Raw genomic sequence first — 25,363 nt, 5'->3', positions numbered from 1 at the left:
AAGTTGGAGTACATATATATGTAATGTCTTGTATATACTCGGATCATCCTATTTCTGTCACTCGATTAGCGACTCAACTGGTTAGAGCTAGTAAAAGAATTCGTAAACTCTACAGTAATTTGATAAAAACCTATTTTGACTTTTGTTCTTAATTTTGGAAGAAAAACAAAACAAAAAAGAGGCATAGATGAGGAAGCCATACCTCCCTTCTTACACACACCCACACTATTATTTGATTTGACTTTCACATGTGTCTTTCCACAGTTACCAGCTGTCATTCTTTTTCCATTATTATATCACTTTTTAGTACCAAAAAAATAAAAACCATGATTAATAAGTATTTTCTCCTTCTCATAAACATTGATGTTTAAAAAATTTTATATATTTTTAAAAAACAATGATTACTGAATTTAAATATATTTTTTTCTTTGACTAAAGAGATATTATTTAATTTTAAACCAATAACAATTCAAAATTTTAAATATTTTCAATGATTATTTTTTGAAGTTTACAAAATATCAATCTTTGTGGGACAAAAAAATATCTCAAAACATCAATTTTGATGAGACAGAGAGAGTATACTCTTGTCAAAAGATTGAACTATAATAAATAGTGAAGCATTTGGGTTTGAATTTGATAAGCGCATAACGGGGACAATTTGTAAATACTTTGATGATAATCACTGGAGGCTGGACTACAAAGGTCTTGACTCTTGAGGTTCGGTGATTATAAAATGTAAAGGGTCAAGAAGATGATAGTATTTTTAACTTAAATTAAATCATACAATACAACATTCCATTTTCCAACCAAACTATTTAATTCTCCCCCATGCTTCGTTTTGGGAGGCAGTAGAGCTATATTCTTCTCATGATAGTTTAATTTAAAATCATACAACAATCCATTCTCCAATTTAGTCTTGTAATCGATTCTGAATTACTATTATCGATTCATGTGATATTTTTTTCCTATTATAGGTTTCTACAAGTAATTATATCTAAACTTTCGTAGAGAGAGAGTAGTAACAAACAACACATAAAATTGTTTTCACTACGGCTTCTGATATGGCGTTGGAATAGAAAAATTGAAAGATAATTAGTGGCTTTAAATTTAATCATACGTCCTCGCTCATAAAATATGCATACAACAATCCTATAACTTGTAAAGATCAAAGATCATCTTTGAAGAAATGTTGACAATTACTTCTGATTTCATCCTTCCTCGAAAACCTCTCTAGATAACGGAGAAAACCTCTCTAGATAACGGAGAATCCATCAAAACTGTTACATACGTCGCTCCGAGGCTCCACCATCAAACCTCAATATCGATGCACAGGGAAACATCAAGAAATATACAAACGAAACTGAGACGAGTTCCACTACTACAAAAGCAGTATTTGTCATAACTTGCCTGTTTTTTTGCAATGAACCAGAGAATTGATTATTGCTTAAGATCCAAAGCTCTTAGGTTTCGCATATTGGTGAGCTCTGCCAAAACGAAAGAGATGCAATATGGCTTATAAATAAACAAATTGCATCCGAAAAATTATTGATGATGTTACAAAATCGAACTGGTTTTTATCACAAAGTGTTAACGGATAATCAGAGATAATAATCCTTGTCCTGGTAACTCGCAACTGAACTCGAATTTTAGATCCAGTACTTTCAAACTTGTCAGATTGATTAGTTCTGTGCCGAAACTAAGAACTATCAGAAACAAAGTAAAAAAGACTTTCAATGTCAATGACATCTATAGTATTGATTTGTTCTGAAGTACCTACATTGAACAGGAAAACCACCATCAAATAAGGCGTCACGGAGAATCAATGTCTTGAGCGAGAGCGACACAGCCTCATTCAAGTATGGTAAGACACTGTTATCGTAAAAGTTTCTACCGAGCTCAAGATTTCTGAAACTTCCCAGGCCCTTACTACCTAGAAGCAGTAAAGTATTTTACATTGTACGAAGACTTGGAAACACGAGCAAAAAATGAAAACGAATAGACAGACCTTGTCTTTTGTCGAACCAGCCTTTGAAGTATCCAGACGATTCACTACTCATCCATCCTCTACGAATGCTTAAATGAGGATCAGTAACGACTGAGGTCATATAGGCCTTGAGCTCTAACAAATCCCGCCTCTTCACTTTCAACGCAGCTTCTACATCCCTGCAACATCATCATCGTCATCGTTATCATCCATGTTAGGCTAAAGATCTCTGACTTTGAGGAAGACATTAAATGCAAAGATCACATGAGGAAACACAGAGAATGTAAAGATAATTCAAAGTCATTTATAGTGTAGACATTGTGAAACTTGAGCTCAAGGCATATGATGCAATGTGCTACAAAGAAGCTGAAGTCTTAAGAGTGTCACACGAGTATAATTAATCAATTGTTATCAATTTAAGTATAAACATAACCATAAAAAGCTCTGCAAACTATGCATAAAATACAGGAGTTGAAAGATACAGTTCATTCCATTTAAAATATCCTCATGGAGATTAATTAAGCCGTTTCCAAAATAAAAGTAGCCCCCATGAGCAATTAGCAGCCCAACAAAAACCCAATGCATGATGGTTGCTTTCTCTGAATTATTTGCCTCTACCAAATCTTTTGATGTTATTAGCAGAGTAATTTATTTGTAACTCATCATTAAGCCATAGCAAATAATGGACCTATCTGTCGGACTATGATTCAAATGGTTGCTTTGTGGGTGTAGATAATTCTGTGGGGAGAGACACTCACACTTGTCATTAATTTGTTCGGCCATCATCGCATGCTATTACAAAGAACAATGAGATCATTGAATAAACATTATGTAAATTGCTTGAAAATTTTACTTTTTGTCAGTTGTTACCATCTCATTGACTTTTAATTACACAAACATATATAAATTTATGAAAAAGGTGATCCACTATAAAAATGGTGGAAGTTTCCTATTCGGGCAACTAACCAATTCTTCTCATTGATTCTTATGTCTTCTTCACCACTTTAACGGTGGAACTTTCCTATTTGGACGAGTGATTATTATTCTTTTTAATTTTTTTGTTTGTATCAATCGTCACAAAACAATAACAAACAAACACATCATCTATTAAGGCTAATCAATCAATCTTTTGTTTTGTCTTTTGCGAGTGGAACACACTGAAAACAGTTGTAAGAATTCCCATACCTAAACCTTACTTCTTCTATAAAAAGCACAAGACATTGGAAGAAGCAAAACAAAACAAAAATGCAAATTCAGACAAGGCATGACTTGGTAGTGGTGGTGATGGTAATAATGGTGGTTATGAGCTCTTTCATTGTGGAGGGTGGAGGGAGAGGGATAGACACAAGGCTTCACCATGTTCAGAAGGAAAAAACTGTCATTCCATCAGCAAGAGGAGTAGACAACCATCATAACATTCCAAGACAGAACTTTGACAATTGGGGTGGCAACGGGGGAGGCGGTGGTGGAGACGATGGAACAGCTTAGAATCAGCAAAAGGAGCTCCTAAAACGTGTATGTGTGTATATATGTAAAGACTGTGATGTGATGAAGTGAGTAATGGCCTATGTTTTGTGCTTTTTTTTTTGTGATGTATCCTAAGTATATGTATATATATATATGCTTTTCATTAGACTTGTGGTATGAGCATGTGATGAATGAATGACAATAACACTCATAAGAAGTGAGTTTATAAACAGAAGAAAGTATTGATTAAGAGTAGTTGAAATGAGTACCTTTACAGCTAGTTTAGCCAAAGTCTGGTAGAGTAGCTGCTTTGGATGATCAGTAAAGCTTCATCTGCTTCTTCCTTCAAAAGCCTCAGGTTCTAAGATAATTATAAGCAACACAGCAAGGCCTCTCTGGTCCAATTGATAAAAGCATCGAAACCATGCTCGGCACCACGGAGAATCAAAGTACAGAAGCACAAAACCCTCCCCAATAGACTGATAGAACTGGAATTTCGAGTTTTGCTTCTTCACCTTAATGTATGCACAAAATTGATCTCAATTTCTATGCAGTCCCATTTAACACAAACTGGGAGACCATAATCTGATGCGTGTAACTTCTCCACAGCCACAAAGCTACCTTTCCATTAAAAAAAACCTAAGTTGATGCCATAAAATTTGATTATTCAAGTGAAGTAAACACAAAGAAACCTTTTCGATAATAAAGCAAGTTAATTTTACATGGTAGTACCTAATCTATTGTCCTCAAAACATTATACTATAGCAGCTTGAGAACACCCAATCTTTTTTTATAATAACCTCTCTCTGATCCACAAACATAATGAACTCAGCTATGTAATAAACCTTACTAAAAAAAGATTAGCTAGCTGCTTCCCCTGAGTTTAGGTACTAACATGTGAGGTGAGTCCAAAAGCTCAAGCCAGCAGCATTACAAGTAACCAAATCACCAAGCCAAATATATATCACAAGGCAACAACTTACAAAAGCAATTATGCAAAATGCAGCAATCAATCTCCGTGGAGGCTCTCTGAAGCATACTACTGAATTCTTCCAATTCCAATCGCTTCTCCAACGAAGGTGGAAGCACACATCCCGGAGATTATGTGCTTCGATGAAAGAGGGGAACGGAGAGGCTTAGATTCCATTAATCAAGCATGACACAGTCACTCACCAGTCACGATGACCTCCTCCTCCTCCTCCTACTCTCGATTTTGAATCTTCGCCACCACCATTGATTGTTGTTACCAGGTTTTGAGATTCCCCATTGGGTCAATCTGACCGAAATTAATTTAAACCGGGTCCTTTCATACCAACAAGGCAACAACATAATTATATACTGTATTTTTTTGAAATATATATATTTTTAGTATATAATATATATATATATATAATCAAAACGCTAGAATTATTTTATTTTTTTGTTAACAGATTTTTTTTTTTTGTAATTAGTTCTAAGTGGAAAAAAGGGGAAAAAAATAACTCCTAACATATAAGTTTTGTTGTATAAATTTGTTCATATATCGTTTTTTTTCTTCTCGAAAACATTAAATTTGGTTTGGATATATTTGATTTGGACATATTTGGACATGGTTCTATTTGATTTGGACATATTTGGACATGGTTCTATTTGGGTTTTGACCATAAATATCCATAAAATGTATATATCCATTTGGACACACTCATTTAGACATAGACAACCTAATTGACATCCCTACATAAAAGCATGTATATTAATTTTTTAATACAGTAGTAGTAGTAGTATTAAATATTTAAATTTATTTAAATTTATTTAAACTAATTACATGATATAAATGATCACAAAAGATTAAACATATTTAAAGTTTACATAAAAACTTACAAGTTACAACGTTCCTAAAAGGCTAAAACTAAACCAACCTCCACTCTGAATTGAGTTATCCACTACTAACGAAGATGAAGCCCACACAATTACTTCTCGGCGCCGACCAAAAAAAATAAATTCTATATCACGCGTGTGTGTATTAGTCTTTTGGTGTTTAATCATCTGATCAGTGGTATATATTTGGATTCAGACGTAATGATCACGTGGGATTTAAAACCTCTCGCTTACAGTTAACAAAAAATATAACAACACAAAGAAAAAGATGGAACAAAGAATTCTTAGTGTTGTTACTTCAATAGGGTCACTCACGTATGAAATTAAAGAAGAGGTAGTACAATCAATTTTGATACGTAAACTTCAAAAAAAAAAGTGTGGTTTTACTTTTTTTTTGTCGTACGAACCTAATGAGCTACCACACGACGACCATAAATTACCGTATGTGGGGTTCGGTCTACGCAGACCGACCATTCACATTTCATATGTTCACCAAAGATCTACCAATGAGTACGCCAAAATTAACTTTAACGTTTGACTAAGAATATAGCTAGAAAACATTTAATAGTAGAGAACATCGGGTCCTAGTCCATGCTGTATGTGGTCATATCTCTTCAAGTTATACACACATGCAAGTTTGTCGCATGACTCCAACTGTGATTTGTGAATACGCATTTGTTTACAGCTCAAAACTTTGTTATAATTTAATTTCCAGCAATTTGTTTCATAAAGATATAGTCAGAAATGTTAGCCTTATCCAATTCACACGTTTACGTTAAAGAAAATCAGAAGTACATTTTTTTTTTCCCATCAGAAGTACATTTTTTTTGTTTGTTAATTACGAATTAAATTAAACATGCTGTTTCTAAATCCAAATGCATTTTTTGATATCATCAAAACTTTAAATGGTATAAATCATCATTCTTCAACATAAAAATAAAAAATGAATATATGTCAAGTTTTAATAAATTACTAATCTTATAACTATTTTATATTAAAAGTTTATATGAATTGTAAATAAAAATAAACCTTACTGAAATTAATAGCCAAAGTTACCCACACGATCTCTATATACAATCGTTAATTGCATATTCCAAGATAACAAATATATATACACGCTATTTTATTATTCTACAGCTTAACTCAATCTAGAGATCTCTTGTAAAAACCTCAAACAGTACTTCACCCAAAACAAAACCACACAATTTATATCACTTTAATATTTTTATTTTCTTGTCTTCTAAAAATGTATAATATTACATATATAAGTGTTACGTATTCTTACAAATAAACAAAAATATGTCACATATCAATCATTTATTGTACCAAGCCAGTGACCCTCTTTATAATTCAAGGGCTTAGCTCTCTCCATATATTGACTAAAACTCTCTCCCTTTCTCCCTCTTCTCACATTTCTACAACAGAATTTCAGAAGCAGAAACTACAACAAAAACTCTCCATTTTTCGGCAAAGAAAAATCTAAAATTTTGAATTTGTCGTCGTGGTGTTGGAAATCATCAAGTAATGGGAGAAGAGAACAGCACGAGCAGAACATGCAAGCCGTCGAAGACCTTCAAGGCGAAGTGTAGTCACATGGTGAAGAAACAACGGGCCAAGTTTTACATCCTTGGCCGTTGTCTAGCCATGTTAGTCTGCGGGCGTGACCGTGACCGCGACCGAGACCGAGACCGTATTGTGATTTAGATCTTTACCTTATATATGTGTTTTTTTTTTCTCTCTTCTCTCTTCTTGTACTTTTCTAATTTTTTTTGGTCGCGTTGCCGTTTTTATTTTTCCCTCTAGTGTCAAACATTTGAATTAGGGTTGAAATTTAAGTTATGTATACACAAGATTATAAGCAATTGATGTGAATGCATTCATGGAATGCTTTATTTGAATTTTATGTCTCTCGTGTGAATGAATCGAATGACATCTTCTCAATAAGTTTTAGTTGCTCAGGTAATAGCCTTTTTTTTGTAAGTTGGAAAGATCTTCAAATATTTATATAGTTTATAAGAAACTTTATTGTATATCAGAAATACTCAGACGACATGCATTTGAGCCTCCAAATGCTCGTTGTCGTTAATCATGTGAATAATAGAACAGCAAAACATCTCATAGGCCCATAGAGATTTAAAGAATAATCCCAAAAACTTTGAAATAATCTGTCCCAGTTTTTTGGCAACATTTGTTTAGTACTACCAGTTATATACTTATACCGTCATGTAGTGAAATATATATCTTGAAAACATAGTAGATATTGAGGTCAGAGATCAAATCTCATCCACCGTACTTTCATGTTAGGCACTGCAGAGTTTTAAGTGACAAAAAACTATAGCTTGCTATAAATTAATTAACCTCATTAGTATTAATTTAGTTTGGATGCGCAAATTATAAACATAAAGCATGCATGATCGATAGATTGATAGATGTGATTAGGTCAATGCACAAATGAATCGTCCTTGATTGAGAGTGAAATCATACATTAATTAGCGTAACGATACCAGCGAAAAAAGTAAGAGAAAAAGGTGGAGAAGATAGAATGTAATTATGACAAAGTCTACGTACGACCTGAGAGTCCATGTGACTCGAGTCTAAATTCATACTAATAATGCACAAATCGAAACTGTGCTCTATTCGCTTTTCTATTTTGTCGGTTTAGGGAGGGCGAGATTTTTGATTATTGTGTGTTTTTTCCAATTTTGAATTTTCATAAAATTGAAGAGGATAACCAAACATCATTTTCCATGCGTTTATAAAATACATTAAAAGGAAAAGCAAAAGAATAATAGATTATGGAACTCAGGATTCGCATCATACAGCACACAAGTGAAAATAATAGTAACTCTATATCTTAGGACTTACGTGTTCATTGTAATGCTTTTTAGTTCGTATAAAATCTATTCTTTATTTGTTAAAAAAAAAAGAATAAAAGATATTGCTCTTTCTTTATGTAAACAGCATGTATTCGTGTATTATACGTACGTAAATTGAATATGATATGAATGTGATTCTCAGTATTCGTGTACTATAGTACTATACGTACGTAATTTGAATATGATATGAATGATGACATAGTCAATATGATTCTCTGTTAGACTATTTATGATCGTAATTATCAATGTATAAAAGTTCTTGCTATTTTAAGATATATATATATATATATATGTACTATAATCTCTAAATATATATATTTATAATTAACGTCATTTTTTTGATAAGTCACTGTAAAATATAGCTAGGATATATAAGTAGAAAAGTTATTTTCTTTCCTAACGTACAACTATATGCATATGAAGAAATAAAAGTAGAAAGCAAAAAAGGTGATGGCGAACTCCTGGTTCCCTAACTCTCTCGTCTCCCCTCTCAACCCTTCGGCTACGGCTGGTAGTCTCAACCGCCCTCCGCCTCTTCCTCCAGATCCCTCTGACCCTTCATCTCCTTCTGACTTTCCTTCTCTTGTTTCAGGTCTTCTGTTTCCTCGTAAACAAAAAAACTTTCATAGAACTCAAATTACTACTGTTTCTTGTCATGTAGAAGTTACTTCTCCTTCTACACTTCCTCCCCAACCCCTTCATGAGGTTGTCTCTACGACTCAGCTCTTGACTTCTTACTTGGTCTCCTCATCAAAATTATCTTTGAATCCCATATCTGGTTCTCTTCCTTCTGGATCTGAAAATGCTACAGTAGCTACAGTAGCTACAAAAAACTTGAATCCTTCTTCTACTACTGTTCTTTCTCCTTTTTCTCAATCTTTTCATGGCATACTTGGGACTACTCCCTCTCAGTTACCTGTTTCCTCCAACTCTCATACTCAAAATGTTAAACTAAGTTATGTTGTCATCTCTAAAACTTCTCCCCCTCTCCCCTCCCATTATCCTCCCACTTCTCTAAATGTCCCGTTACCTCCTAAAACTGCTAGTGATCCAATTTCATATGCCTCAAAAGTAAAACCATCTGTAGATAAATCCTTGAAAAGGTTATCCCATGTCTCTTACTCTCCATCAGGGGTCCCAAGAGTTGAAATTCCTGATGAAGTTTTCCAGAAAGGAGCCGAACTTCATAAAGACTTTATCATCTGCAAATTCTTTGGTCGGATACCGCCCTACCACCTTACTCAGAGTGTCCTAAACTACATGTGGGGTAAAGGTAAACACCTGGAAATCCATCTCTCCCCAGCAGGAAACTCTGTTCTTGTTAGACTGCCAAATAATTACATTAAACAGAAAGTTCTAGAAAAGAGAATATGGTATGTGAAGACTACTATGTTTCATGTGTCCCAGTGGTCTACCTCTTCGACGAATCTTCTCCTTCTCTACAGTGCATCCCACTCTGGGCCCACCTAAAAGATGTTCCTTTTGACCTCATCCACCAACAAGGACTTAGTCACATTGCTGGACTCATTGGTGAACCAAACGAAACAGATGACTGGACCATTAATCTTACCAGTATAAGTACTGCTCATGTAAAGGTGGAGGTTGATTCCACTAAGCCTCTGCCCCCAGTTCTTGAAGTTCTAAGGACAGATGGATCACTCTTCACTGTGAAGGTTGAATACCCTTGGGTGCCTCCGATTTGCTCCCACTGTAAGGAAGTGGGTCATATTCTAAGGAACTGTTTGCTAGCTCCACCTCCTGCAGCGCCTTCTCCACCTACTGCACCCACAAACTCTTCTGGTGCGCAGGTTGTCCCTCATACATGTTATCTCTGTAAAGAAGTTGGTCATTTTATGAGAAATTGTCCAACAGCGGCTAACTGTTAGACCCCTGTTACTGCTAAAGCAAAGAGAAACCATGTTCCTAATAGTAATCATGTCAAGCACACTGCTCCAGCCGCTCAAACTGATCATGTTGCTCAAACTGTTCCTGAAACTCATGTGACTACTAATTTACCTTTTGAGTCAACTCCTGCGTCACATATAAAGTCAACTCATGTTGCTCCAGTACCTACCACTAAGCCAGCTTCTGTGTCACCTACTGAGACATACCAAATAGAGGAGCCTACCACTGAGCCAGCTCCTGTGTCATCTACTGAGACATCTCAATTAGAGGAGCATATGGTTATTGATGCTACTCCATATAAAGAAACTAATCAGTCGGTTATTACCTCTGAGTCTCCAATTGCTGTTGACTCTCCTATGGATGTTCAGGTGGATTGTGTTTTGGCTCTGAAAGCAGAGTTTGTGTCTCGTCCTATTGTGGTCTCAGACAATTCGCTTGCCTTACCTTTAACCAATAAATATGATGGCCTGAAAACAATCCCCACTTCGTTTAACCCTTTTATCCCCTCTGAGCCACCATACACCAACACTAACCCTCCAAAGTCCCTCTCACCTACCAAAAATCCTCCTTGTAGACCTGAAAATCCAGATCCAAACTCCTACTCAGTAATAACCTCTCAACCCCTGTTTATACCTTCACCCATTAATTCTAATGTTTCTTCTTATACTCTTGGTCAGAGTCCTCTTTTTACCCAGAAAGAGGCTCAATCCAAACCCCAATGAGTCCCCATATATCTTTTTGGAATGTCCGCGGCCTAAATGACCCGGATAAGCATCGACCTTTTGTACAATGGCTCTATACTAATCAGCCAGTTGTGGGTGCTATTTTGGAAACACACATAAAAGAACCAAATTTGAATCAAGTTATGCAAAAAGTTTGCCCTGGCTGGCAGTTTACCTCCAACCATGATACTGATGACGATGGAAGGATCATAATTATCTGGAAACCTTCAACTACTGTCCAAGTGCTTCACCAGTCTAGGCAATCAATCACCTGCAAAATTCAGATTCAAAAGGAAACAAGCTTTATTTTCACTGCTGTCTATGCTTCAAACATCAGAGAAGAGAGAACTCATTTGTGGGATGACCTCCAAGAAATTCAGACAACTCTTTTCCTTGAAAATCAAAACTGGATAATTGGTGGTGACTTTAACCAGATCATCCATCATGAAGAGCATTCTTTAACCCATGTCAACCACCTCACCAGAGATATGATGGAAATGAAAGATCACTTACTATCTCTGGGCATCTTTAACCTTAGATTTCAAGGTTGTAACCATACTTGGACAAATAACAGACCAGAAGAGCCTATCACAAAGAAGTTGGATAGAGTGTTAGTCAATGATAATTAGATCAGTAGCTTTCCAAACAGCGTAGCCTCCTTCTTACCTCAAGAATTCTCTGATCATACTCCTTGCATTATTGATCTTTCCTGTCCTCTCCCATTTGTTGGCACAAAACCCTTCAAATTCTTTAACTTCCTTTCTAACCACCCTCTTTTTCTATCCCACGTTGAGGCTGCATGGATTGATAGTGGAGACAGAGTTTTAGATCTTTCATTACTAGGGTTTAAGCTGAAAATTATAAAGAGAGTACTAAAAACACTAAATAAAGAGAGTTTTTCAGATATTCAAAGGCGAGTGAGTGTTACTAACGATTTGTTAAAAGTTGTGCAGGTACAAGCTCTTGATAATCCATCCTCTGACTCATTCCAAGCTGAAAGGGATCTCCACTCTAAATGGATCTTCCTTAGGGGAATTGAGGAGTCTTTCTTCAAGCAGAAGTCTAGAATCAATTGGTTACAATTAGGGGATCAAAACACTTCTTTCTTCTATAGAGTTGCAGTTGCTAGAGCATCGTACAACTCTATCAGATCTCTTTGCGTGGATACTGGACCATCTACGTCTGACCCCCTTGAAATGAGTAACATTGCTGTCTCTCACTTCCAACAGATTCTTGCCCCTCATGATTATGTGCTTCGATGAAAGAGGGGAACGGAGAGGCTTAGATTCCATTAATCAAGCATGACACAGTCACTCACCAGTCACGATGACCTCCTCCTCCTCCTCCTACTCTCGATTTTGAATCTTCGCCACCACCATTGATTGTTGTTACCAGGTTTTGAGATTCCCCATTGGGTCAATCTGACCGAAATTAATTTAAACCGGGTCCTTTCATACCAACAAGGCAACAACATAATTATATACTGTATTTTTTTGAAATATATATATTTTTAGTATATAATATATATATATATATATATAATCAAAACGCTAGAATTATTTTATTTTTTTGTTAACAGATTTTTTTTTTTTGTAATTAGTTCTAAGTGGAAAAAAGGGGAAAAAAATAACTCCTAACATATAAGTTTTGTTGTATAAATTTGTTCATATATCGTTTTTTTTCTTCTCGAAAACATTAAATTTGGTTTGGATATATTTGATTTGGACATATTTGGACATGGTTCTATTTGATTTGGACATATTTGGACATGGTTCTATTTGGGTTTTGACCATAAATATCCATAAAATGTATATATCCATTTGGACACACTCATTTAGACATAGACAACCTAATTGACATCCCTACATAAAAGCATGTATATTAATTTTTTAATACAGTAGTAGTAGTAGTATTAAATATTTAAATTTATTTAAATTTATTTAAACTAATTACATGATATAAATGATCACAAAAGATTAAACATATTTAAAGTTTACATAAAAACTTACAAGTTACAACGTTCCTAAAAGGCTAAAACTAAACCAACCTCCACTCTGAATTGAGTTATCCACTACTAACGAAGATGAAGCCCACACAATTACTTCTCGGCGCCGACCAAAAAAAATAAATTCTATATCACGCGTGTGTGTATTAGTCTTTTGGTGTTTAATCATCTGATCAGTGGTATATATTTGGATTCAGACGTAATGATCACGTGGGATTTAAAACCTCTCGCTTACAGTTAACAAAAAATATAACAACACAAAGAAAAAGATGGAACAAAGAATTCTTAGTGTTGTTACTTCAATAGGGTCACTCACGTATGAAATTAAAGAAGAGGTAGTACAATCAATTTTGATACGTAAACTTCAAAAAAAAAAGTGTGGTTTTACTTTTTTTTTGTCGTACGAACCTAATGAGCTACCACACGACGACCATAAATTACCGTATGTGGGGTTCGGTCTACGCAGACCGACCATTCACATTTCATATGTTCACCAAAGATCTACCAATGAGTACGCCAAAATTAACTTTAACGTTTGACTAAGAATATAGCTAGAAAACATTTAATAGTAGAGAACATCGGGTCCTAGTCCATGCTGTATGTGGTCATATCTCTTCAAGTTATACACACATGCAAGTTTGTCGCATGACTCCAACTGTGATTTGTGAATACGCATTTGTTTACAGCTCAAAACTTTGTTATAATTTAATTTCCAGCAATTTGTTTCATAAAGATATAGTCAGAAATGTTAGCCTTATCCAATTCACACGTTTACGTTAAAGAAAATCAGAAGTACATTTTTTTTTTCCCATCAGAAGTACATTTTTTTTGTTTGTTAATTACGAATTAAATTAAACATGCTGTTTCTAAATCCAAATGCATTTTTTGATATCATCAAAACTTTAAATGGTATAAATCATCATTCTTCAACATAAAAATAAAAAATGAATATATGTCAAGTTTTAATAAATTACTAATCTTATAACTATTTTATATTAAAAGTTTATATGAATTGTAAATAAAAATAAACCTTACTGAAATTAATAGCCAAAGTTACCCACACGATCTCTATATACAATCGTTAATTGCATATTCCAAGATAACAAATATATATACACGCTATTTTATTATTCTACAGCTTAACTCAATCTAGAGATCTCTTGTAAAAACCTCAAACAGTACTTCACCCAAAACAAAACCACACAATTTATATCACTTTAATATTTTTATTTTCTTGTCTTCTAAAAATGTATAATATTACATATATAAGTGTTACGTATTCTTACAAATAAACAAAAATATGTCACATATCAATCATTTATTGTACCAAGCCAGTGACCCTCTTTATAATTCAAGGGCTTAGCTCTCTCCATATATTGACTAAAACTCTCTCCCTTTCTCCCTCTTCTCACATTTCTACAACAGAATTTCAGAAGCAGAAACTACAACAAAAACTCTCCATTTTTCGGCAAAGAAAAATCTAAAATTTTGAATTTGTCGTCGTGGTGTTGGAAATCATCAAGTAATGGGAGAAGAGAACAGCACGAGCAGAACATGCAAGCCGTCGAAGACCTTCAAGGCGAAGTGTAGTCACATGGTGAAGAAACAACGGGCCAAGTTTTACATCCTTGGCCGTTGTCTAGCCATGTTAGTCTGCGGGCGTGACCGTGACCGCGACCGAGACCGAGACCGTATTGTGATTTAGATCTTTACCTTATATATGTGTTTTTTTTTTCTCTCTTCTCTCTTCTTGTACTTTTCTAATTTTTTTTGGTCGCGTTGCCGTTTTTATTTTTCCCTCTAGTGTCAAACATTTGAATTAGGGTTGAAATTTAAGTTATGTATACACAAGATTATAAGCAATTGATGTGAATGCATTCATGGAATGCTTTATTTGAATTTTATGTCTCTCGTGTGAATGAATCGAATGACATCTTCTCAATAAGTTTTAGTTGCTCAGGTAATAGCCTTTTTTTTGTAAGTTGGAAAGATCTTCAAATATTTATATAGTTTATAAGAAACTTTATTGTATATCAGAAATACTCAGACGACATGCATTTGAGCCTCCAAATGCTCGTTGTCGTTAATCATGTGAATAATAGAACAGCAAAACATCTCATAGGCCCATAGAGATTTAAAGAATAATCCCAAAAACTTTGAAATAATCTGTCCCAGTTTTTTGGCAACATTTGTTTAGTACTACCAGTTATATACTTATACCGTCATGTAGTGAAATATATATCTTGAAAACATAGTAGATATTGAGGTCAGAGATCAAATCTCATCCACCGTACTTTCATGTTAGGCACTGCAGAGTTTTAAGTGACAAAAAACTATAGCTTGCTATAAATTAATTAACCTCATTAGTATTAATTTAGTTTGGATGCGCAAATTATAAACATAAAGCATGCATGATCGATAGATTGATAGATGTGATTAGGTCAATGCACAAATGAATCGTCCTTGATTGAGAGTGAAATCATACATTAATTAGCGTAACGATACCAGCGAAAAAAGTAAGAGAAAAAGGTGGAGAAGATAGAATGTAATTATGACAAAGTCTACGTACGACCTGAGAGTCCATGTGACTCGAGTCTAAATTCATACTAATAATGCACAAATCGAAACTGTGCTCTATTCGCTTTTCTATTTTGTCGGTTTAGGGAGGGCGAGATTTTTGATTATTGTGTGTTTTTTCCAATTTTGAATTTTCATAAAATTGAAGAGGATAACCAAACATCATTTTCCATGCGTTTATAAAATACATTAAAAGGAAAAGCAAAAGAATAATAGATTATGGAACTCAGGATTCGCATCATACAGCACACAAGTGAAAATAATAGTAACTCTATATCTTAGGACTTACGTGTTCATTGTAATGCTTTTTAGTTCGTATAAAATCTATTCTTTATTTGTTAAAAAAAAAGAATAAAAGATATTGCTCTTTCTTTATGTAAACAGCATGTATTCGTGTATTATACGTACGTAAATTGAATATGATATGAATGTGATTCTCAGTATTCGTGTACTATAGTACTATACGTACGTAATTTGAATATGATATGAATGATGACATAGTCAATATGATTCTCTGTTAGACTATTTATGATCGTAATTATCAATGTACAAAAGTTCTTGCTATTTTAAGATATATATATATATATATATATGTACTATAATCTCTAAATATATATATTTATAATTAACGTCATTTTTTTTGATAAGTCACTGTAAAATATAGCTAGGATATATAAGTAGAAAAGTTATTTTCTTTCCTAACGTACAACTATATGCATATGAAGAAATAAAAGTAGAAAGCAAAAAAGGTGATGGCGAACTCCTGGTTCCCTAACTCTCTCGTCTCCCCTCTCAACCCTTCGGCTACGGCTGGTAGTCTCAACCGCCCTCCGCCTCTTCCTCCAGATCCCCCTGACCCTTCATCTCCTTCTGACTTTCCTTCTCTTGTTTCAGGTCTTCTGTTTCCTCGTAAACAAAAAAACTTTCATAGAACTCAAATTACTACTGTTTCTTGTCATGTAGAAGTTACTTCTCCTTCTACACTTCCTCCCCAACCCCTTCATGAGGTTGTCTCTACGACTCAGCTCTTGACTTCTTACTTGGTCTCCTCATCAAAATTATCTTTGAATCCCATATCTGGTTCTCTTCCTTCTGGATCTGAAAATGCTACAGTAGCTACAGTAGCTACAAAAAACTTGAATCCTTCTTCTACTACTGTTCTTTCTCCTTTTTCTCAATCTTTTCATGGCATACTTGGGACTACTCCCTCTCAGTTACCTGTTTCCTCCAACTCTCATACTCAAAATGTTAAACTAAGTTATGTTGTCATCTCTAAAACTTCTCCCCCTCTCCCCTCCCATTATCCTCCCACTTCTCTAAATGTCCCGTTACCTCCTAAAACTGCTAGTGATCCAATTTCATATGCCTCAAAAGTAAAACCATCTGTAGATAAATCCTTGAAAAGGTTATCCCATGTCTCTTACTCTCCATCAGGGGTCCCAAGAGTTGAAATTCCTGATGAAGTTTTCCAGAAAGGAGCCGAACTTCATAAAGACTTTATCATCTGCAAATTCTTTGGTCGGATACCGCCCTACCACCTTACTCAGAGTGTCCTAAACTACATGTGGGGTAAAGGTAAACACCTGGAAATCCATCTCTCCCCAGCAGGAAACTCTGTTCTTGTTAGACTGCCAAATAATTACATTAAACAGAAAGTTCTAGAAAAGAGAATATGGTATGTGAAGACTACTATGTTTCATGTGTCCCAGTGGTCTACCTCTTTCGACGAATCTTCTCCTTCTCTACAGTGCATCCCACTCTGGGCCCACCTAAAAGATGTTCCTTTTGACCTCATCCACCAACAAGGACTTAGTCACATTGCTGGACTCATTGGTGAACCAAACGAAACAGATGACTGGACCATTAATCTTACCAGTATAAGTACTGCTCATGTAAAGGTGGAGGTTGATTCCACTAAGCCGCTGCCCCCAGTTCTTGAAGTTCTAAGGACAGATGGATCACTCTTCACTGTGAAGGTTGAATACCCTTGGGTGCCTCCGATTTGCTCCCACTGTAAGGAAGTGGGTCATATTCTAAGGAACTGTTTGCTAGCTCCACCTCCTGCAGCGCCTTCTCCACCTACTGCACCCACAAACTCTTCTGGTGCGCAGGTTGTCCCTCATACATGTTATCTCTGTAAAGAAGTTGGTCATTTTATGAGAAATTGTCCAACAGCGGCTAACTGTTAGACCCCTGTTACTGCTAAAGCAAAGAGAAACCATGTTCCTAATAGTAATCATGTCAAGCACACTGCTCCAGCCGCTCAAACTGATCATGTTGCTCAAACTGTTCCTGAAACTCATGTGACTACTAATTTACCTTTTGAGTCAACTCCTGCGTCACATATAAAGTCAACTCATGTTGCTCCAGTACCTACCACTAAGCCAGCTTCTGTGTCACCTACTGAGACATACCAAATAGAGGAGCCTACCACTGAGCCAGCTCCTGTGTCATCTACTGAGACATCTCAATTAGAGGAGCATATGGTTATTGATGCTACTCCATATAAAGAAACTAATCAGTCGGTTATTACCTCTGAGTCTCCAATTGCTGTTGACTCTCCTATGGATGTTCAGGTGGATTGTGTTTTGGCTCTGAAAGCAGAGTTTGTGTCTCGTCCTATTGTGGTCTCAGACAATTCGCTTGCCTTACCTTTAACCAATAAATATGATGGCCTGAAAACAATCCCCACTTCGTTTAACCCTTTTATCCCCTCTGAGCCACCATACACCAACACTAACCCTCCAAAGTCCCTCTCACCTACCAAAAATCCTCCTTGTAGACCTGAAAATCCAGATCCAAACTCCTACTCAGTAATAACCTCTCAACCCCTGTTTATACCTTCACCCATTAATTCTAATGTTTCTTCTTATACTCTTGGTCAGAGTCCTCTTTTTACCCAGAAAGAGGCTCAATCCAAACCCCAATGAGTCCCCATATATCTTTTTGGAATGTCCGCGGCCTAAATGACCCGGATAAGCATCGACCTTTTGTACAATGGCTCTATACTAATCAGCCAGTTGTGGGTGCTATTTTGGAAACACACATAAAAGAACCAAATTTGAATCAAGTTATGCAAAAAGTTTGCCCTGGCTGGCAGTTTACCTCCAACCATGATACTGATGACGATGGAAGGATCATAATTATCTGGAAACCTTCAACTACTGTCCAAGTGCTTCACCAGTCTAGGCAATCAATCACCTGCAAAATTCAGATTCAAAAGGAAACAAGCTTTATTTTCACTGCTGTCTATGCTTCAAACATCAGAGAAGAGAGAACTCATTTGTGGGATGACCTCCAAGAAATTCAGACAACTCTTTTCCTTGAAAATCAAAACTGGATAATTGGTGGTGACTTTAACCAGATCATCCATCATGAAGAGCATTCTTTAACCCATGTCAACCACCTCACCAGAGATATGATGGAAATGAAAGATCACTTACTATCTCTGGGCATCTTTAACCTTAGATTTCAAGGTTGTAACCATACTTGGACAAATAACAGACCAGAAGAGCCTATCACAAAGAAGTTGGATAGAGTGTTAGTCAATGATAATTAGATCAGTAGCTTTCCAAACAGCGTAGCCTCCTTCTTACCTCAAGAATTCTCTGATCATACTCCTTGCATTATTGATCTTTCCTGTCCTCTCCCATTTGTTGGCACAAAACCCTTCAAATTCTTTAACTTCCTTTCTAACCACCCTCTTTTTCTATCCCACGTTGAGGCTGCATGGATTGATAGTGGAGACAGAGTTTTAGATCTTTCATTACTAGGGTTTAAGCTGAAAATTATAAAGAGAGTACTAAAAACACTAAATAAAGAGAGTTTTTCAGATATTCAAAGGCGAGTGAGTGTTACTAACGATTTGTTAAAAGTTGTGCAGGTACAAGCTCTTGATAATCCATCCTCTGACTCATTCCAAGCTGAAAGGGATCTCCACTCTAAATGGATCTTCCTTAGGGGAATTGAGGAGTCTTTCTTCAAGCAGAAGTCTAGAATCAATTGGTTACAATTAGGGGATCAAAACACTTCTTTCTTCTATAGAGTTGCAGTTGCTAGAGCATCGTACAACTCTATCAGATCTCTTTGCGTGGATACTGGACCATCTACGTCTGACCCCCTTGAAATGAGTAACATTGCTGTCTCTCACTTCCAACAGATTCTTGCCCCTCATGATCTGCCGCATATCACTTCTCCATTCTCTTGGTTTATAGAGCTTCAGAACTTCCACTGCAGTGAGCGCCATAAAACAGTCATTTCTTCTTTTCCTAATGCTGCTGAAATCACATCGACCCTCCTCAAGCTGAACCCAAACAAATCTCCCGGGCCTGATGGATTCACTTCAGCTTTCTTTAAAGTAGCTTGGCCAATTGTTGGTTCTGAAGTTGTGTCAGCCATTCAACGTTTCTTCACTTCAGGGTTCCTCCCATCTGCCACAAATGCAACAATACTGACGTTAGTCCCTAAAAAACCAGGCTCTACTTCTATCTCTGACTACAGACCAATATCGTGCTGCAATACAACTTACAAAACAATTTCAAAGCTGTTGGTGAAAAGACTGAAAGTCATCCTTACAGAAGTAATTCTTCCTAATCAAACTGCTTTTATTCAAGGAAGATTACTTATAGAGAATACACTGCTAGCCTCAGAAATTGTACAAGGTTATCATAAGTTTGGAGGACCAAAGAGAATAACTTTAAAAGTTGATATTGCCAAAGCTTTTGATATTATCAGGTGGGAATTCATATTTCAATGCCTAAGAAGTCTCCAAATCCCTGAATTTTTCTTAAGATGGCTAGAAGCCTGCATTTGCACAACGTCCTTCTCTGTTGGGTTTAATGGAACTACTCATGGTTACTTTAAAGGTAAAAGAGGGCTCAGGCAAGGTGACCCCCTTTCACCTTACTTGTTTGTCCTCTGCATGAATTGTTTGTCCATAACTCTAGATAAAGCAGCAACGGAAGGGAGATTCAACTACCATCCTAAATGCAAGAAGACAAGACTTACACACCTCTGCTTTGCTGATGATTTACTGATCTTTTCTGATGGCTCTCTCCAATCTATCACAAGTATCTTGGAGGTGTTGAAGGATTTTGAAAGTAGATCAGGCCTGGCAGTAAGCATCCAAAAGACATCATTGTTTGCTGCAGGTTTTAAGACACATGAATTAGATCAACTCCAACAAGTTACAAAACTCTCAATTGGTTCCCTTCCGATTAGATACCTTGGTATTCCCCTATATTCCAAGAAGATCACCTTGTTGCAGTGTGCTCCTCTAATCCAGGCAATAAAATCCAGGCTTCACTCTTGGACGGTCAAATCTTTATCCTTTGCAGGAAGGCTGCAACTGCTATCTACTGTTATTGCAGGAATTATTAACTTCTGGTCAAGCTCTTTTATCCTTCATAAAGGCTGCATCTCAGAAATTGACTCCATATCTGCTAAGTTCCTTTGGAAAGGTAAAACAGAAGGGCATACTGCGGCCAGAGTATCTTGGGAGAATGTGACTCGTAGTAAGGAAGAAGGAGGCCTTGGGTTAAAGGACATTTTAACATGGAATATTGCTTCTGCCCTTAAGCTGATTTGGTTGTTGTTTTTCAGACCTAGCTCCATTTGGGCTCACTGGTACACTACAGAGATGTTAGATGGAAACATTAACAACTTCTGGGTCATCAATACAAGACAGAAATTTTCATGGCTAGCAAATCAGTTGCTGCAACTTCATGATTTAGCTTACCCATGGATCAAACAATCTGTAGGTAATGGGGAAAACTGCTACTTCTGGTCAAGCAGCTGGTCTCCATTTGGAAAAATCAGAGATTATCTTTCACAAGAAGGATCAGTGAGATTAGGTATCCCTCAGTCATCAACTTTAGCCGAGCTGTGGAAGAATGGGAACTGGATCATGCCTCCTGCTAGGTCTGAATCTCTTGTGAGAATCCAAGCTTATCTCTCAACAATTTCACTTTCAGAAACTCAAGACTCATATGAGTGGTGGCCTAATAATCAGATTTCCGAAAAATATATCACAAGTGACATTTACCACCTGCTCCGTGATCAAAAACCGTTAGTTACCTGGTCTAGAGAGGTATGGTTTTCTGGAGGAATTCCTAAACATAAATTTCTTACTTGGTTGATGGTACTAAACAGAAGTCCGACTATGGATAGGATGTTGAAGTGGGGACTAGCAAGCGACCCCACATGCCTTCTTTGCAATGCCAATCCAGAATCACGCTCCCACTTGTTCTTTGATTGTAGTTTCTCAGGTGCCATATGGGCTAATATCTCTCACAGATGCAACTTTAGATCATCTCAAAATTGGGATACTCTTCTCTCCCAGCTTCGAGTATACTCCACCTCCAAGCCAAACAGAAAACTTCTACTAATTGCTTGGCAAGCTTCGATATACTTCATCTGGACGGAACGAAACAATCGTCTGCATCGAAACACTTTCAAATTGGTGGATACTTTGATCCGTGATGTTGATCGTTTGGTCCGGAACAAAATAGCCAGCATACGCCTCTCAAACCCACGCCAAGCATCACAAATGCTTCAGATTTGGTTCTCCTAAGATTCTCTGATCATCATCACTCTTCATCGTCTCTTTCAACTCTCCGTCGTCTCTCTGTTTGTTTTGACTACTTGTGATCTCCGTCAATCAAATTGGGTATTTGATTATTAGTTTTATGGACCAGCTATCATGTACTAAGTAGATTCAAAATTTGGTTCTTTTATTGTGTGTTTGGGCTAATTAGCCTATTAAGCCTTTTAGGCTTTGTAACATTTGCTTTCTCATGCTTTTAGATAGAAGATCGATTATCAAGAAAAACTATATGCATATGCTTTGACCGATGCAGTCAATGTTACCACTATCTTAATAGATTTTTAATATTTTAAACAAAAGACGACCCAACACTATTAAACTAATGTAAAACGAATCCGAAGCCAAAAAAGCAAACAAACTAAAACGTCCAACATCACGTGCATGCTCTTGCAGACTTGCACCAAGGTCTCGAACATTTCCGACAGGCCGCAACTGCTGATTGAACATAGATTATTATTTTTCGAAACATTTTAAGTCGTCAGACAAATTAGTGATGGATACTTGTCCGATCGATACTCTAAAAAATAAAAAAAACATATCTGACTATTTGTAGATGAGCGTAAATTGCATCTTGATATTATCTATGTCCGATCAAATACTTGGATCGTGAACAGTACATGTGTTGAAAACCAAATGTAGGTGAAAAAACTGTGAGCCGACAGTGGGATGGGATTCCTCGAAGCGAAAAAGGTGTGCAAATGCACTCGTGCGGTCCCTCGTTACTATTTTTATCGTTTCCCACTGTTTAATTTTTTACCTTTTCTACAACTTTAACCAAAAAAAAAAAAAAATTACAAACATTTCCCTCGAGCACTTTTTTTAAGTAAAAAGATCCTTCTTTTTTGAAAGATCAATTTGTGTTTCTATTATTTATATGATGATGGGATAATTGAGAAACGGAACTTTAAAACTTTTTTCATAAAGAAAACTTGATGTGTATAAGTAAAAAAAGTCAACATCATTGACGAAATAGATGTGAAAAAAAAAAAAAAACATCGATGGCCTCATAATTATTGTCCCGATAAGATTTAAGGAATTCTTTAATTAACTCTGCTATTTTTATATTTGTGTTGTATTCCACTAACTGTGAATCGGTGGATGGTTTTGTTGTTTTGCTTTTCTTATTCTTTTTGACGCTACTATAATTTTTATTATTATTTATATTTATATTGTATTTTTTTGTTAAATATTTAATGTTTTGTAAATAGAGAAATAACTAAATTTTTCGACTGTTTGTTTAGCTAAATATTTATATTCATTTTTAACTTGTAATATATTTTATGATTATTTGTTTGTTATATTTAGTTTATTTGTTTAGTGTGAGACTTTATTTTGATTTTCAATTATTATAACAAAAAAATAAGGGACCTAAATACATAATAAGTCATTTATACGCTATGATTAAGTCACATTATTCCTAATGATTCAATTATTTTACACAATCTTAGTTAAATCAACTTAATTTTATATGTCAAATATTCTAATATTAATACTATTGACAAATAATAAAATGAGGATTTAACCCGTGTTAGCACAAATTTAATGATAGTTTATTAATTCCAACATGTCGCCTTTATAACCTATCTATTATATAGTATGTTGAATTTTTTTGAATTTTACATATTCATAATATTTTAAAATTTTATTAAGTTTATATATATATATATATATATATTAATTATAATATTTAAATAAATGTGAATCGAAGTTATCCTTAAGTTAAGAATCAAAATTCACAGGTTTTTTAAAACAAAATAGGAATCAAATTATTATTTTCTTGGTTTGCAAAAGATTCATAGATAGAATATTTTCAATACACAATAGAAGTTGTAGTAAAAGATATTATATTTTGTGTTTCCATATTGATTTTGGTGTAATTTTTTAGTTAAAATGGAATGTAAAATATTTAGGAAAGAAAATCTGAACTAATGTTATTTTTGGAAACTTTTGAAAGGTTAATGTTGTAAATAAAAATTTATATAAGCAAAACGAAAAGGGCATAACACAAAATGTATTTCAAAAATGTTAATATAGATTCGAAAATAGGGGAGCAAAAGGAAAAATATTTACGTTAGAGTTTTGGTGTTTTGCAATACATATCACATTACTACATACTTAGGGTTAGGGAGAAGGGAAAGATCTATATAAGTGTAAAGCCTCTAATGTTAGTTTGCAGTTATAGATTATGGAAAAGAAAATCAATTGATTTAATCTCTAGGTCGATATATCAATTAGGTAATTACATTTACAGAAGTACTCCTAGCTACATGCATTCCTGCCACAGTTTATATAGTTGCTACTACGTATTACCAAGTCTAAACTAATTGATATATGTACCGTAGTTTACACTGCTTTTACAGTTTTACTATATTCCGAATGACATATATAATCTCCCACACTGCTTTGTATTTTATTATTGTCGTTGCAAAATAAACACAAAGTATATAAAAGAATATTAATTGTATTCTTCTTTCTTCTAAGTTAGAGATTGGTCACATCGGTAATGTATGGAATTAATTTAGACTTTTAGCCTTACAAAAAGTAGCAATTTTGAAATAATAAAAGTGAAGATCATTAAGATTACAAAAGCCAATAGAACACACGTAAGAAAAGGGATTGGGGACCCTTTAGGGTTGGAAAAGAAGAAAGAACACGTGCATCTCTCTGACACACGTTGAAACCCAAACACTTGCATCCATCTCTCTTTTTCCTAATCTTCTTTTTGTAATCTCCATCAATTTATTCATCACATTCAACAAACACGATACATATAATGCCACTAACTTCATTCACTAGTTATTATCATATAAGATACATTGTTGTATATTTAAGTAATTAAATTAAGTTATGTAAATTTTTTATCTGTTAATGTCACTTATCCAACTAGATGATGGCATCATTCCCCCTTTTTGTTTTCTAAAAATAAATAATAATCATTATATATACAAAACAAAAGGATTAATTTTGTGATTGCGTATGAGTTTTTCTCAGCTAGACGACCCCCACGTGACGGTGTCCGTTTGTAGCAGTCTTTGTAGACTTCCCACGTGCGGGTGTGTGTTAGATTCTCCAAGAAGGCGGGCCAACCCCAAGACCGTCCCTCCTCTTTCGTCTTTACACCTACACATATGCATACTTTTTCTAGAAATTTTATGAATTTGCAAGATGAATAAATTGAGCTACGTTTTTGAAACTAAGATTTGGTATTAACGTGAGGTCCGTGACGTTCATGTTTGGTAGAAGAGTCAAGAAATGAGATGGTCGACATGAACAGACACGTCTCTTTAGTTAAATAAATTGTCTTTTCTTGAGATTTCAAGACAATGGTTACAGTCTAACAGATCTGATGATCGTGAATTTACACTT

At 35.3% G+C, this 25,363-nt stretch overlaps 2 protein-coding genes, 1 long non-coding RNA gene and 2 pseudogenes across 7 annotated transcripts; 4 read left to right on the top strand and 1 right to left on the bottom strand.

The window, feature by feature from the left end:
* Positions 1-1,081: 1,081 nt before the first annotated feature.
* On the bottom strand, positions 1,082-4,729 carry LOC104791589 (uncharacterized). 3 transcript variants are annotated; one of them, XR_015559244.1, is made up of 5 exons: positions 4,435-4,729; positions 3,721-4,072; positions 2,006-2,163; positions 1,778-1,930; positions 1,082-1,484 (listed from the first exon to the last, which is right to left on the bottom strand). It is a non-coding gene; the product is annotated as an uncharacterized LOC104791589 (long non-coding RNA). The 3 variants fall into 3 exon arrangements; XR_015559243.1 differs by having other exon boundaries at positions 3,721-4,068; XR_768930.3 differs by having other exon boundaries at positions 3,721-4,090; positions 4,435-4,716.
* Positions 3,074-3,690, top strand: LOC104791588 (uncharacterized). The gene has a single exon (XM_010517512.3). It carries the CDS (start codon positions 3,230-3,232, stop codon positions 3,470-3,472), a length of 243 nt encoding a protein of 80 aa, XP_010515814.2. The 5' UTR covers positions 3,074-3,229; the 3' UTR covers positions 3,473-3,690.
* A 1,908-nt stretch (positions 4,730-6,637) lies between the features above and the next one.
* LOC109133422 (small polypeptide DEVIL 20 pseudogene) lies at positions 6,638-7,260 on the top strand (annotated as a pseudogene). The gene has a single exon (XR_015560324.1). The product of XR_015560324.1 is annotated as a small polypeptide DEVIL 20 pseudogene (transcript).
* Positions 7,261-14,146: 6,886 nt separating this feature from the next.
* LOC147942813 (small polypeptide DEVIL 20 pseudogene) lies at positions 14,147-14,769 on the top strand (annotated as a pseudogene). Its single transcript, XR_015560323.1, has one exon. The product of XR_015560323.1 is annotated as a small polypeptide DEVIL 20 pseudogene (transcript).
* Positions 14,770-16,145: 1,376 nt separating this feature from the next.
* LOC147942812 (uncharacterized) lies at positions 16,146-21,964 on the top strand. Its single transcript, XM_087456194.1, has 3 exons — positions 16,146-17,504; positions 17,583-18,206; positions 19,277-21,964. Exons 1-3 carry the CDS (start codon positions 16,146-16,148, stop codon positions 21,962-21,964), a joined length of 4,671 nt encoding a protein of 1,556 aa, XP_087312320.1.
* The last annotated feature ends 3,399 nt before the right edge of the window (positions 21,965-25,363 follow it).

This window comes from Camelina sativa, chromosome 6, assembly GCF_030686135.1.
Source record: "Camelina sativa cultivar CO46 ecotype springtype chromosome 6, ASM3068613v1".
NCBI lineage: Eukaryota > Viridiplantae > Streptophyta > Magnoliopsida > Brassicales > Brassicaceae > Camelina > Camelina sativa.
The sequence above is the reverse complement of the archived record's forward strand: the minus strand, read 5'-3'. Positions and strand labels throughout refer to the sequence as shown.